The following is a 14052-nucleotide window of genomic DNA, read 5'->3' as shown; positions in this document are numbered from 1 at the left end:
GATAGCTTGCGTGGCCGGTGCGGTGCCGACCGGCGCGGCGTCGGACAGGGTTCTCGGGTGTCGTATATCTCGTGTTATGAATGACTTTTTATGCCAACAACAATGGTACGTAGCGATATGTGACGAGCGTTCGCGATACATGAACCGTTGCAGAAGACAGCCGTCAAAGAAAAGGGCTACGTGATCCTCATGGGAAGGTTATAATTGTTTCAGGAAAAGTCGATCCCAGGGCAGTATCTGCAGTCTAAGTAACTTGGGAGGTTGCATCCAAGTTTGCCTTCCCTGGCATTTGACGAATGACGGCACGGATGCAGGTACGCAGGTTTCCAAGGAGGAGCTTGAGAAGCACTGTCTTTTGGCAAGAACCGCCAGCTAATCAGAATCAGGCGCAAACACCCAAATGAAGCATGCTCTCAACGTGCAGGCCACGAGATGGACAGCATGCAAGGGAGTGCTCAAGTCATTGGCTTAAATGCTCGAATAAGCGTAGCGTTTTCATGTACGTCGTCAATCCGCCGCTGACCTTGCCGTCCTCGTAGTCCCTCCATCAGAGCTCAGTCACGTTTTAAAGACCTCGCGAGTGGTCTCCTTGGGCGAACGATCGGCAGGCAGGGTGATTCAAAAAGCCCATGACGACATGTGTAGTGGCCTGCTGTGTACATATAGCTTGCACAAGACAGTTTAGGTACCCACCGAATGTCCGTTTGCGCAGATCACAATTGTGGGCCCATTGTGAGTCGCTTGGGGGGCCAACACCTAGCGAGAAATCACCGTCAATCGCACGAGCAGATGGATGGCACTTGCCAATCCATTTTGACAAGTGCATCTAGCTGTGAAGGTGTTGTTGCACTGCTTCGTCACGTCCACGACGCGACCGCTCCATTTCTTTCCTCTACGCCTCGCATTGGATCGTGTTTCCTCACTTGGCATGATGCACCATGTTGGGCTGGGCGCACGCCGACACCCAAGCACCCACAACCTGAAGCAACCGGCCTGACAGCGAGGCATCCTGGCGTCTGTGCATTTGAGGGCCGGTCACTCGGTGCTGCCTTCTCTCAGACTCCACTGCACCCATGGACAGGGCCTCTCTCCTCCCGTCCTCGTCGGAATAAAGAAATCTTGAAGAAACAGAACACGATTGTTTCACCTTCGATTAAATCTTCGATAATGGACAGATGCGGGCACCAGCAAATAAACGAAATGGACAAAAATAGCACCGTAACCTTGCACCAACCAACTGCAACAGCCGACAGCGGGCCATCGATACATGGATGGATGGCGGGCCGACGAATACGAGAGAAGCCGCCTTGCTACCGTACAGTAGCACGAGACGGAGGAAAAATCCCACGCACGTTGTGCAAACGAGAAGACAAAAAAAAAAACGGGGGCCATGGAAAGTCTCTGAGCCCCCCCTCGCCGATAGATAAAGGAAGCCTTTCGCGGAATGGAAACGTCCAATTGTGTTCTGAGAGCATGGATGGGAGCAGAAGGCCAAGGCCGTCCAACGCGTCGCGTCTCGTGCATTGGCTGTTGAATTGACTGACGATGAGCAACGACAGACGGAGCTCTGTAGTCGACACCCAATCCTGGACCACCAAGGCAACAGGCCAGGGTAGGAGTGAGCATGGACCATCAGCTGCGAGAGGAAGATGTGTGCTCCCCTGCCGCTGTCCTGTGTCTCGCAGGTCTCGCCCCCTGCCCCATTGGCCGATATGGCAGCAAGCGAAATGAACGAAATCTCGCCATGTGAGTGTGTGTTCGAGGGGGAGGGAAGAGGCCCCCAAGCGTCCCCAACGTCCCCCGAACGCTTCGAATCAATCCCACTAAAAGGCCCCGAAACTCACCCTCTCCCCTTGCCTCGACTCACAAATCCCGCTGCACCCCGGTCCGACCTCCAGGTCTAGGTCCTCAGATGGTCAAATCTTCAAGGCCTCTTCTGCCCGTGTGGTGGATGTCTCATTTCGTTCTCGTGCCTGCATCCACTTTCATGTGCCCCATCCCATATCCCGCCGCATCCCGTCCTCTTGCCGCTACTGTCGCCGTCGCTGCTGGTGGTGTCGTCTTTTTGCTCCATTCCTCTCTGCACCACCTCCCCAGGTACGGGGCCGCTGTTTACACTCATTCGCCCGCAGACACTCTTTCTTCTTCCTCCTTTCACAGTTCTTCAACACCCGACTGAGTCGAGTCTTCGGAGTCGATTGGAAGCCGAATCGATTCGATTCCGCCCAACGAGTCTATCTCGTAATGAGATTCGGCCGAACTAAGGGTCGCTACTGAGAATCGCCACATCTTCAGACGGAAACAAAGGCAAACATATACCACAAACCCGCCTTAGACAGGCACCACAGGCCCGACCCGATCGTCGCATACCTACCTTCTCACAACGTGGACTGGAATCCTACGACAACATAACAGACCAATCCAAAATAGCCTCCACCACCAGCACATTCTTTCGCTTTCACAACAACAAGGCCCCACGAGAGGATGACAGCAGGCATGGACTTCGCCCCCTTCGCATCATCCCCATAGAGCCATAGCCGCAACTTCAGCCTCTTTCCGCCGGCCATTCCCAGGGCAGATAGCCTGCCCCCATCCGCCTAGCCGGACCATCAGTCCCTTCCGCAGATCCCAAAATCCCACACACGAGGTCGATCACTCGCTCTCACCTCACGACGACATCCACAACTGCATCCGCATTTGCATCCTTCATCCAACCAGCTGGCTCGGTGCCAGCCCTCCGCCACGCGCAATGACGAAGGCACGGCGTGGGCCTTCACTCGTTCAGGCCCGCAGCCCTCCCGGCAACAAGAATCACAATCATTTCCATTCCTTACAAAGACGTAACATCAACACCAACCCTCATATCAACAGCAACAACGACGGCCCTGAGCCGCACCACCAGCACCACCAGCACCACAACCGTCAGGCCCCTGATGCCGCACCAACCCCCGCTGCCGATTCAGCACTCGTCACTCACGTCGTCCAGACCGTCTCCGTCATTCAAATCGTCGACGGCAACGGCGTTCCTGTCCGCGTCCAGACTCAGTTTGCCGAACCTGCTACTGTGGTGATCGACCCGGTCGCCGGCGTGACCGTCGACTATTCTGTTTACCAGGCTGCTGGCGGTATCCCCACGGCGCAGCCCGAACCTCCTGCCACCCCGGCCCCAGGAGAGGTGCAGCCAGGGTCTGCTCCGAAGCCTGCTGCCGAGCCTGCTGTCGATCCAGCACCGGTCCCTCAGACGGATTCTCTTCCTTACCCCGAGACGAACCCTCCGCCAGAGACCGTTCCGCTCGAATCCAGCTCTGTGCTGACCCCGGCGATCCCAAGCGATGAGACAGTACCGCCTACCTTTCCCCCGACGCCCATGTCGTCTGAAGTTCCTCTAGAAAGTCAGGACCAGCTCCCGACGTCCGCTCCTTTAACCACTCCTCCACTAGCCTTCCCAACTCTGAGCGCTGGCTCCAATTCGACCATACCCGGCTCCAAATGTGAGCATCCTTGTGGCCGTATCGCAGACCGTCTGATGCTAATATGTCGCAGCTATACAACAGTCCCGCTATGGCAACAACAATAGCTCTTCGCTGCACCTTCTCGCCGAAAGCGGTTCCGCCTCGTCGTCGCCGTATTCGTTCCTCTCAAACTCGGACGCCAGCAGTTCGAGCTTACCCACCACGACGACCAGCTACTTCACCACGACATCTTCTCTTGCCAGCTCGACTGGTGCCTCGCTCTCGGGCTTTTACTCCACCGCTTCAGGTGCCTCCGGCGCTGGAGGAGTAGGGGGCTCTACCCCTTCGGCTACGGCGACAGCTGACCAGGATGCCGACGAGGCGCCCGTTGAGACTGGCATGGTCGTTGGTAGCGTGGTAGGCAGTATTGCCGGTGCCGCCCTTATTGTTTTCCTCGTTCTCTTCGCCCTGAAAATGCGCAAGCGTCAACAGGGCCGCGTCATGTTAGGCGATGGGAACAGCACCAACACCCGTGGCATGCTGACGGGTCCTAACGGTCCGCCCGGGGGCAATAGCGGAGCCAGTGCTATGGTTCAGAGATCCCTCGGTCTCGGCTCCGCGGCCCTGGCCGGGCTCGGCGCGAAGCGTGCCTCTCGCCAGGCTTCCGAGCAGCCCGAGGAAGCCGGCGAACGTGGTTTCTACCGGGTCTCCGGCAGGAAGCTTCCGCCGGTCCTCCAAGCTGGCGGCGATGGATACACCGATCCCCGCATGAGTGTCGTGAGCAATGACGAGTCCGTCTACTACCGTCAATCGACCACCTTCTTCGATGACCCAGCCTCCGGGTCTACAGCACCCCGACTGGCGCTGGGCTCGCCCATGCGACCTGTCAGCGGCGTGCCCATTATGCGGTCCGGCCCGGCACGCACACCCGTTCAGGAGTCGAACCCCTTTGCCGACCCCGCGCCGCCGTCTCACCTGATGGTTCCGCCTTTGCGGGATGCTGTCGGCCGGTCCTTGACCTCACAGGACGGCTCCAGAGGTTCAGTCTCGCGGTTCACCGAGGAGATCCGCTGAGGCCTCCTCGTCGCCCCTTCATTCGAGTATCTTTCCGCGTCTGCTTACGTTTCGATACCAAAGAAATTTTTTCATGATTTAATACTTATTTACAACATTCAGTCGAGGTGCTGCTCATATACACGCAGCACCCTGCACTGTCTTCACGAGTGCATATGGGGAGGCGTTTTTCTTGCTAGTTTCCGCTCTGCCACGACCGATTGGATTTGTGATTCAAAAGCGCATCGCACAAAGAGAAGAGGAAGTTGCTTCGCATTCATGTCTATACTTGAGGACCAGGGGGGTGGAAGTTGAGGCGGATTTTGGAAAGTCGGATACCCTGCTGTTTTGCTCTATGCAATCTTCCACACAAGCAAAGAGATTATTTGTCTTCAGGGACATGCGCAATGCTGTGCGGACTCTATTACTACTTTCGTGATGTTGACGATGACCTTTTCCTGTGGCGTGTTGTTGCAGGCCGGTATGATCACCCGTGGTGACCACAATTCTCCTCAACAGACATTGCCTTGCTGCCACAGAGCTGACCTAACTTTAACAGCCTGTCAACGCCACGGACGTCGAACCCTCGCGGCTCGCTTTCAAATTATCGATGCGAAGCCGACGACCCGACGTCTCGCTCGAAAACACGCTATCTTGGCTGCCTCCGGCGCCGGTAAGCTCGGGAATAGCTTCTTAAGACTCGAGTTCGAACTGGCCCTTGCGACACTGCCATGCGTAGGCCTACGGGAGGAGAAGGGACTGTTCGAGTGTGACGACAGCCTCCAGTCGAGACAGTTGTGAAACGCCAAAGACGCACAACCTGAGGAATGCTGGCGCTTGGGCCCACTGGTCTACCAGACGCGTGGGTTGTGTGCGTTGCTCCAGCTTGCGTGCGCTGGCTGACGGTCTATGCACAGCCCCACGGGCCCGCTACAGCCCGTTCCCGGGTTGAAGGTTCTCGTCCCAAGATCGGCCGCTTGACTTGTGAAACGACATTCTCTTCGTGGCCAGCACATGGAGCCCCGAGCTTCAGCTCAGGGTTCTTCCGAATATGCTTGCCTCAAGTACGTACGCCACATGGCTAGATAGGACCGGTTCGCGAAATCGTTGCCGGGATTCCGAATTGACCGCACGATTGTGTTAAATTTCAATGCCCAGGGCCAATAGAGGCTCCGAGGCCATCAGGACATCAGGGAATGAAGAAGACCTCGAGGGCGCGTGGTTATCGTTTCAATGTCCATGCTTGTCGGGGAACTCTGTACAGGTCCGTGAGCAAGCTCCATCTGGCGGGTCTCGTCCAGTCCTTGCTCGGACTGACTGACAACGAGAACCGCGATTGATTGCGCATTCGGGGGCTCTTTCACAGGGCCCAGACTCAAGCACGAACCCCTCAGGGTCGAGGTGAGTTGAACACGAATCTTGAGATTGACATGCTTGTAATGACTGGCGTCAAGAACATCATGCCATATCGCGACAGGCCGTCCCATTCCGAGCGAGCGGGTTCCGAACCCGAGAGCGCCTCCGCTCAATTGGGAAGCGATGCCCAGCGTTCTCGAAGAACAGGAAAACAGAGAAAGTAATGGCAGAAAAAGAGGGTCTTGGCTGTGTCTTGAACAAATGCAGGGGTACTTTTAGCCGCGCAACTTGCCCACCGTGGATCAAGTCGAACATTCCAAATCATCCGCGCCCATCTGTTGATACAGCGGTGGTTCGTGAGGCAAGGTGAAAGTCATTGGTCGGCCGGCCGATCAGGGACTCGAACTCAATAATAGATGAGGCAACACAAAAACTATAGAACATCCCTTGATGTCTTGAGATGGGTGGTGTTGGCGAAAGAAAAAGCAGCTCTGTGCTGTGTCTGGCCCGAGTCTAGGCGACGGGATGATTCACAAGGAGGGGGGGGCTGAGTACCATCGAGGATAATCTGACAGGGGAAGGGGCCATTGAAAGAGGAGGGGGAAGTAGAAGGGGTAAAGGACTGGGGGGCTTACCAATCGTCGGGTAACAGCTGGGCCCCACGACTGTAGATCTGAGATATTGTGAAAGATCGTGCTCTGGTCTGCGACAACAGCAGGCTTCGGTGAAGCAAGCGGCAAGAGCTAACCAAGAGTGCTGTAGAGAGGCCACCACACCTGCCGTACCCCCGTGGGAGTGACAGCGAGGCGGCTGTTCATGTCGGGGTTCGTGGGCAGGTGAAGCCCGAAAGGCCACAAGCCCGGCAAATGGGGCGGGACTGCACGCAGATCGACCCCAGTCGCAGCGTGAGCACCCACCTACTACACATGGTGCAGGCGCAATTGCAAGTGGGGTGGGGACCAAGGCCACCCACATCACCCACTGGTGAGGTCCTCCTGCTGCACACAGCAGGACCACCCCCTTGGCCTCGGCCCCCCTCCCCTAGCCCCTTCTACCCCCCCCGATGAGGCGAGCGTAGCTAGCCCAGCCATGGGCACGTCCAAATGTGAGGCACACCACACGATTCCCGTTCCCGCCAGGCGTCATCCCATCCCGGACTTCCCGTCACGTCCTCTCCCGATCCTGAATCTTCCCTCCTAGTAATCTTGCTACTGTTCGACATACCGCCTGCCTCACCCTCGTTCACGCCTGCATCTGTCTGTCGCTTCCACGCGATCTGTAACTCCACGAGCCATAAACCTCCACACATTACGACAAGCACCCATCTCACCCAGCGTACTTGATCTGACCAGTGCACGCATCTTCTGCCTAGGAGCGTTGCCCGATCGATCGTCAACTTCGTCAACTTCGTCAAAGCTCATCCGTCGCCCCAGCACTCGACTCTCCCAGATCGGCCCTTCCACATCAACGCCCTGTAATCAATGCGCCCACAATAAAGACATTGAAGACGTCTCCTTCACCGTCGCACTCTTCACGATTTCCTCTACTTCGACTGCCTGCGATCGCGCCAACCGTCTGATCTCAATTCGCCCCCAGAATACGATTCCCACCGCCCGGTCACTCCATCGAAACGCACGCCATGGATCGCATGGGCTTTCAGATGCCTCACATGGGGCATCCGCCACCCATGATGAACCCCCCACCTCAAATATTCGGTGGTTACACACCCGACGGCATCCCGATTCAACACCTACCACCGGACCTTGCAGCTCAGATGTTCCCCGACCATTCAACTCTGCTCGATGACGCAAATGAAGCGAAAAGGAGGAGGATCGCAAGAGTAAGTGGTTCAGAGGGTGGCAGCTCCAACGGGCCATATTGTTGTCCGAACCTCAACGCTGACAGAATTGCGGCGCGAAGGCTTGTGACATGTGCAGGAAGAAGAAGATCAAGTGCGATGGCAAAATGCCTGCATGCAGCCACTGCATCAACTACAAGACGGAATGTATTTTCACACAGGTCGAGAAAAAGCGTACCCCTCCCAAAGGGTAGGTTGTGCTCCGCGACGGAAAGCTTATCTTGCGTCCGCCCCTCCCTCTCATTAGATACGCGAACTGATCACAGCGTTGCACAGCGCAAAGTACATTGAGGGTCTCGAGAATCGACTGGGCAGAATGGAAAACTTGCTGAGGCTATCAGGTCAGTGAAACGGGCCCACTTCAGACGAAGTCAAGCATTTCGCTGACATAGGCATAGGTCTGCTCGACGAAGATGAGAACGGCGAGATGGACCTCGGCACCCTGGAGAAAAAGCTGGCTGAGAAGCACCAGCAGTCTAGGCAGGCCTCACAGGCGGTCTCAAACCCCTCATCGCCCTCTTTAGCCGCGTCTGCCACTCTACGAGAAAGCACATCCACCCCGCAAAGCTCCCTTACCTCTCCCGAGCCCTCGAAAGAATCCGAGAGGCGCAAATCTACCGTTTCCGAGGCCCCCGAAAAAGAGACGGGCGAGGGAGAAGGGGAGGTGGAGGAGCTATCGGAGATGATGTGCTCGCTCGTTACCAATCAGTCTGGCGAGACCCGATACATCGGCTCCTCCTCGGGATTCTCCATCTTCTCGCCCAAAGGTATTCAATGGGTGAATGAGAAGACTGGCGACAACTCTTTCCAGCAGATGATCTCGGAGGTCTCGATTGACGACCACAAGTGGACCAACTGGAAGCCAGAAATCTTCAGCGACCTCTTCCGCCGCCCCATTTTCCGACCTCTACCGCCCAAGGCTGAGGCTCTGTCGTTGCTGAAGGACTTCTTCGAGAACTTCAACTGCATGTTTCCACTCTTCCACCAGCCGACCTTTATGCACCTGGTCGAGCGTCAATACTCGAATGACCCCTATGAGGGATCGGGATGGTGGGCCAGTCTCAACTGTGCCTTGGCCTTTGCCCATCGATTGCGGGTTATGAGCAATCTCGTGCCACAAGAAGAAGATGACAAGGCGTGGGCATACCTGAAGAACGCCATGGCCATCTTCCCCGAGTTGACGATGCGTAATACCGACCTACTGACTGTCCAGGCCTTGTTGGCAATGGCCCTTTTCCTGCAAGGCACACCGAACCCGCAGCCGACCTTCATCCTCGTGGCCACTGCGATCCGACTTTCCCACTGCATCGGTCTGCACAAGCGTGGCACAGGTTTTGACCTCAATCCTATCGAGATTGAGCAACGCAAGCGCGTATTCTGGATCGCGTACATGCTCGACAAGGACCTGTGTCTTCGCGCGGGCCGGCCGCCTGCTCAAGACGATGGTGACATGAACGTTGAGCTACCGGATGCCGACCCTTCAGATAACATCGGCAACATCCCCCTAGCCGACGGCAAAGGAAAAATGAACCTTTTCAGGGTGATGTGTGAATTTGCAATCATCGAGGGCAAGGTGTACAACCGACTTTACGCCACACAAGCGGCAAAGCAATCCCCTGGTGAACTCCTCAACACTATTGGAGAACTCGACAAGGAGCTCGAGGAGTGGAAAGACAGGATTCCAATCGATTTCCGTCCAGAGCACGAGATCAAGGCCTCACACACGCCACTGATCCTGCATGTTATTATGCTTCATCTCACGTACTACAACTGTTTGACGACGATTCACCGCATGTCAGTCCACCATGGGTACTGGACAAGTCGGCTTTCCAACTACGCGATTCAAGGACTGAACACAAAGCCGTTGAATCCTCGCGTCTTTGCCTCTGCCGCCCTTTGCACAGCCGCAGCGAGAGCGTCTGTCTCTTTGCTCAAATATGTCCCGCAAGGAGATTTCTCTGTTGTCTGGTAAGTTGCTGCGATTTACGCCTGTGGGCAATTTTGAATTAACGGTGTTCAGGCTCATTCTTTATTTCCCCGTGTCTGCACTGATGACACTTTTCGGTAATATCCTGCAGAATCCTCTCGATCATCGTGCAAAATCAGATACGAAACTGATGAATCTCGTTGTCAACTTCTTGTCCATGCTGGGACAGGAGGCCGAAACCGGCGGCGTGCATCGTATGCTAGGTGTCTGTGCCGAGTTTGAGCGCATCGCCAAGCTGGTGGTGGAAAAGGCTGAAAAGGAGCAGTCTTCGCGAAGGAAGAGGAAGACCCAGGACAACTCTAAATCTTCCCTTGATACGTCATCGATGCAGACCCCGAGGCCTTTATCAGCGACGACGCCAACAGGCAACGGACTCAACGGAGTCAACGACGGACACCTCTCACCCAAGTTCAACGGGGAGGCCAATCTTCGTCAAAGAAACAGCGCCAGCTTCAGCCCAATGGCGGCTCAAATGGCGGAGCCTTCGCCCGCGCCACCATCTGCTGGCTGGCCTCAAGACTTTTCTATGTCGGACCAACAAGACTTTTCTTCGTTTGGCGACATGACCGGCTTTGGGCCTAATGGCGGGATTCGTTCACCTCAAAATATGATAGGGGTGACGTACCAGCAACCGCTTCTGCCGCAGGATCTATTCTCACTCCCAATGACGTTGGATTGGGACTGGGCAGAGATGAGTGGAGGCGCGTACCCGACTGTTGAAAATGGTACAGTGGGAGATGTTCCACGATAGGGGGGGATGGAGGCGAACCGGAGGAAGGGTAATAGTCGATTTAGCGGGCAATTTCGGTCGTTTGCATTGCACGGGGTTTACGTTTGGCGGATGGTAGACGCGGTGTTAGGTACACAAAGCCAAGGTGCATTTATCTCTATTTGTTCCCACTTCCGCTTGAAGGCTCGCTCTACTAAGGCCAAGCTTGTCGCTGTTTTGTGCCTTTAGCATTACACATGCCAGGTCTGGCCGTGTTTGTACGCGTCGTTTGGCTGCCTACCAGAGTGGCGTGGGAGAGCCGTAGACCGTAAGCTCACGCCATCACGTGACGAGCTCCGCTTAACCCCGAGGCCCGGAACAGCCCCGGATGAACTGATCATCAACCGCAAGAGATTTGCTGGAGCCGTCATACTTGTTCAGTACCTAGGGAAAGCTACCTCAACCCAGAGACTCCAACCCCAACCACCAACGTCACAAAACCCTCAACCACACCGAGTCTCTGCGGTCGGCGGCGAGGCTACCGATTAATACGCTGCAAAATCATTTCGACCCATTGAGAGCGTATCCATGAACTAGCTCTCAACTGCAGGCGCCCAGCATCATTCCCTTACCACCTCTCTGACTCCGGTCATTCCGCCCTCCACACGCCACCACCATCACCACAACCTCCGACCATGGCCGGACTCCTTCGTCAATCCACGCAGCTGGCGCGAGTCGCAAGACAAACACAGCGGGCGACATTATGCAGAGCACTGCTGCGCCCGTCACGAGTGGCACGTCAGCTGCCACTGGCGGTCCGAACCACCTCCCTACCACATGCCCCTGCCAGGCTATACTCGACGCAGGGTCCACAACCCCCCAAAGACGAGAGCAAGGATCCAATCAAGCCGAACGAAGATGAGCTGAAGGCCAAGGACGATGCCGCGGCTCTACTGGAGAAGGAGCGCAAGGACTGGCCCCTACCCGAGGGATGGACATACCTGACCGAGGACGAGATGACGGTGCTTGCCGAATTTGGCAAGAACGAGAGGTTGCCGCAGTGGATGCGCGACGATTTCGCACACAACCTCGAGAGCATGCGGGTCACGGGCGCGCCCAAGGAGCTCGGCGAGATGCTGGCGGACCGAAAACCCGGCGACATGACCATTGTCGAGATTGGCAAGTTTCTTCGCGTCATGAGCAAGATGGCCAACCGACTGGCAGAGTACGAGACGGCCAAGGAGCTGCGCGAGCATGGACACGAGGATGCGGCGAAGCAGGCAGGCCGCAAGGAGAGCACGCAGGAGGGCGAACAGGACAAGAAGTCGGAGCAGGGACAGAAGAAGAAGAAGGACGGCAAGACGGGCGATGGCAGTGGTGGCAAGGATGGCGCCGACGCCGGCAGCCCGTTTGCGAAGAAGTGGTTCCTTGGCCGTTTCAGCACGGGCGACCTCATCATGGCTGGTATCGTCTGGGCTGTCGTCCTGCCCTTCTTCGAGTCGAGCTTCTTCGGCCAGCAGAAGGAGATTACCTGGCAAGAGGTGCACAAGAACTTCCTCGCCAAGGGCCTCATCAAGAAGCTCACCGTCCTGTCCAGCGGCAAGGTGCGCGTCGAGCTGAACCAGGAGGGTGCGCAGAACGCGTATGACGGCTTCGATCAGAACACCCAGTACTACTTCTCCATCGGCTCAGTACAGACGTTTGAGCAGCAGCTGGAGCAGGCGCAGAAGGAGCTCGGCATCCCGTCGGCTGAACGCATTCCCGTCAACTACGCCAGCGAGGGTGGTCTCTGGCAGGTCGCCATGGCCTTCGGCCCGACCATTTTGCTTGTCGGTCTCCTCATGTACACCACGAGGAGCCTCGGCGGTCGCGGTGGCGGTCAGATGTTCGGCGGCTTCAGCAAGAGCAAGGCCAAGATGTTCAACCACGAGACGGCGGTCAAGGTCAAGTTCAGCGATGTGGCAGGCATGGACGAGGCCAAGGCTGAGATTATGGAGTTTGTCAGCTTCCTGAAGGCGCCTGAGCGGTTCGAGCGCCTGGGTGCCAAGATTCCCCGTGGTGCCATTCTCTCTGGACCCCCCGGTACGGGTAAGACGCTGCTCGCCAAGGCAACGGCAGGCGAGTCTGGTGTTCCTTTCTTCAGCGTCAGCGGTTCCGAGTTTGTGGAGATGTTTGTCGGCGTCGGTTCCTCGCGAGTGCGTGACCTCTTCGCATCGGCCCGGAAGAACGCGCCCTGCATCATCTTCATTGACGAGATTGACGCTATCGGTCGTTCTCGACAGGACGGAAACCGGATGGGCGGCAACGACGAGCGCGAGTCGACACTGAACCAGATCCTGACGGAGATGGACGGTTTCAACACCTCTGAGCAGATTGTTGTGCTTGCCGGCACGAACCGAGCTGATGTTCTCGACTCGGCTCTTACACGACCTGGCCGTTTCGATCGGCACATTTACATCGACAGGCCGACGATGAAGGGACGACAGGACATCTTCAAGGTGCATCTTAAGAAGATTGTGACCAACGAGGACCTGGAGCATCTCATTGGCCGGCTGTCGACACTGACACCGGGATTCTCTGGCGCGGACATTGCCAACGTCGTCAACGAGTCTGCACTAGCTGGTACGTTCACCTCACCCTTACGCCGTTGTGGAGGCTAGACTAATTCTTTATCTTGTTTGCAGCCGCCCGTGTCAATGCGCAGTCGGTTGAGCTCATTCACTTTGAGCAGGCGATCGAGCGTGTCATTGGCGGTCTCGAGCGCAAGTCGCTGGTGCTCAAGCCCGAGGAGAAGCGCACGGTGGCGTACCACGAGGCGGGCCACGCCATCTGCGGCTGGTTCTTCGAGCACGCAGACCCGCTGCTCAAGGTGTCCATCATCCCGCGCGGCAAGGGCGCGCTGGGCTACGCGCAGTACCTGCCGGCGGGCGACGCGTACCTCATGACGGTGCAGCAGCTGATGGACCGCATGGCCATGACGCTGGGCGGGCGCGTGTCGGAGGAGCTGCACTTCCCGACGGTGACGACGGGCGCGAGCGACGACTTCCGCAAGGTGTCGCAGATGGCGCGCAAGATGGTGACCGAGTGGGGCATGTCGGACAAGGTCGGCCCGCTGCACTTCAGCGAGGACCCGAACCAGCTGCAGAAGCCGTTTTCGGAGCTGACGGCGCAGGCGATCGACGCCGAGGTGCGCAGCATCGTCGACAAGGCGTACGCGCAGTGCCGGGACCTGCTGTCGTCGAGGCGCACCGAGATTGGCCTCGTGGCCGAGGAGCTGCTGAAGAAGGAGATGCTGACGCGCGACGACATGGTGCGCCTGCTGGGCAAGAGGCCGTTCGAGGACCACCAGGACTTTGAGAAGTACTTTGGTGGCGGCAGCAAGAGCGCGCCGCCGCCGCCACCCGCGGAGGAGGCGGGCAGCCCACCGCCCGAGCAGCCGTCGCCGGCGTTCCGCCAGGTGGACGGGGCGGAGAGGTAGGCCACGTTACGTGCCGGCAGGAGAATGTGCCCGCCCACACGGGGGCGTGGGGGAAAAGAGGCCCTGACCGGCCTCCGGCGGGCAGGACGAGGAGGCCGGGGCGGGGTTGTTTGACACTCTACTTTGTTTTTCGAGGAAATCTACACTTGGTCGCTGGCT

General features: G+C 57.2%; 3 protein-coding genes across 3 annotated transcripts; all 3 read left to right on the top strand.

Annotated features, from left to right (window-relative positions):
- Positions 1-2749: 2749 nt before the first annotated feature.
- D7B24_008492 (uncharacterized protein) lies at positions 2750-4526 on the top strand (the record flags this gene model as incomplete). Its single annotated transcript, XM_028642579.1, has 2 exons — positions 2750-3491; positions 3544-4526. 2 exons carry the CDS (start codon positions 2750-2752, stop codon positions 4524-4526), a joined length of 1725 nt encoding a protein of 574 aa, XP_028493602.1.
- A 2974-nt stretch (positions 4527-7500) lies between these two features.
- Positions 7501-10457, top strand: D7B24_008491 (uncharacterized protein; the record flags this gene model as incomplete). Its single annotated transcript, XM_028642578.1, has 5 exons — positions 7501-7701; positions 7767-7909; positions 7996-8060; positions 8118-9687; positions 9740-10457. 5 exons carry the CDS (start codon positions 7501-7503, stop codon positions 10455-10457), a joined length of 2697 nt encoding a protein of 898 aa, XP_028493601.1.
- Positions 10458-11110: 653 nt separating this feature from the next.
- On the top strand, positions 11111-13893 carry AFG3L2 (AFG3-like protein 2; the record flags this gene model as incomplete). Its single annotated transcript, XM_028642577.1, has 2 exons — positions 11111-13037; positions 13100-13893. 2 exons carry the CDS (start codon positions 11111-11113, stop codon positions 13891-13893), a joined length of 2721 nt encoding a protein of 906 aa, XP_028493600.1.
- Positions 13894-14052: the final 159 nt, after the last annotated feature.

Source organism: Verticillium nonalfalfae (genome assembly GCF_003724135.2).
Source record: "Verticillium nonalfalfae strain VnAa140/NRRL 66861 chromosome Unknown scaffold_77, whole genome shotgun sequence".
Lineage (NCBI taxonomy): Eukaryota > Fungi > Ascomycota > Sordariomycetes > Glomerellales > Plectosphaerellaceae > Verticillium > Verticillium nonalfalfae.
The sequence above is the reverse complement of the archived record's forward strand: the minus strand, read 5'-3'. Positions and strand labels throughout refer to the sequence as shown.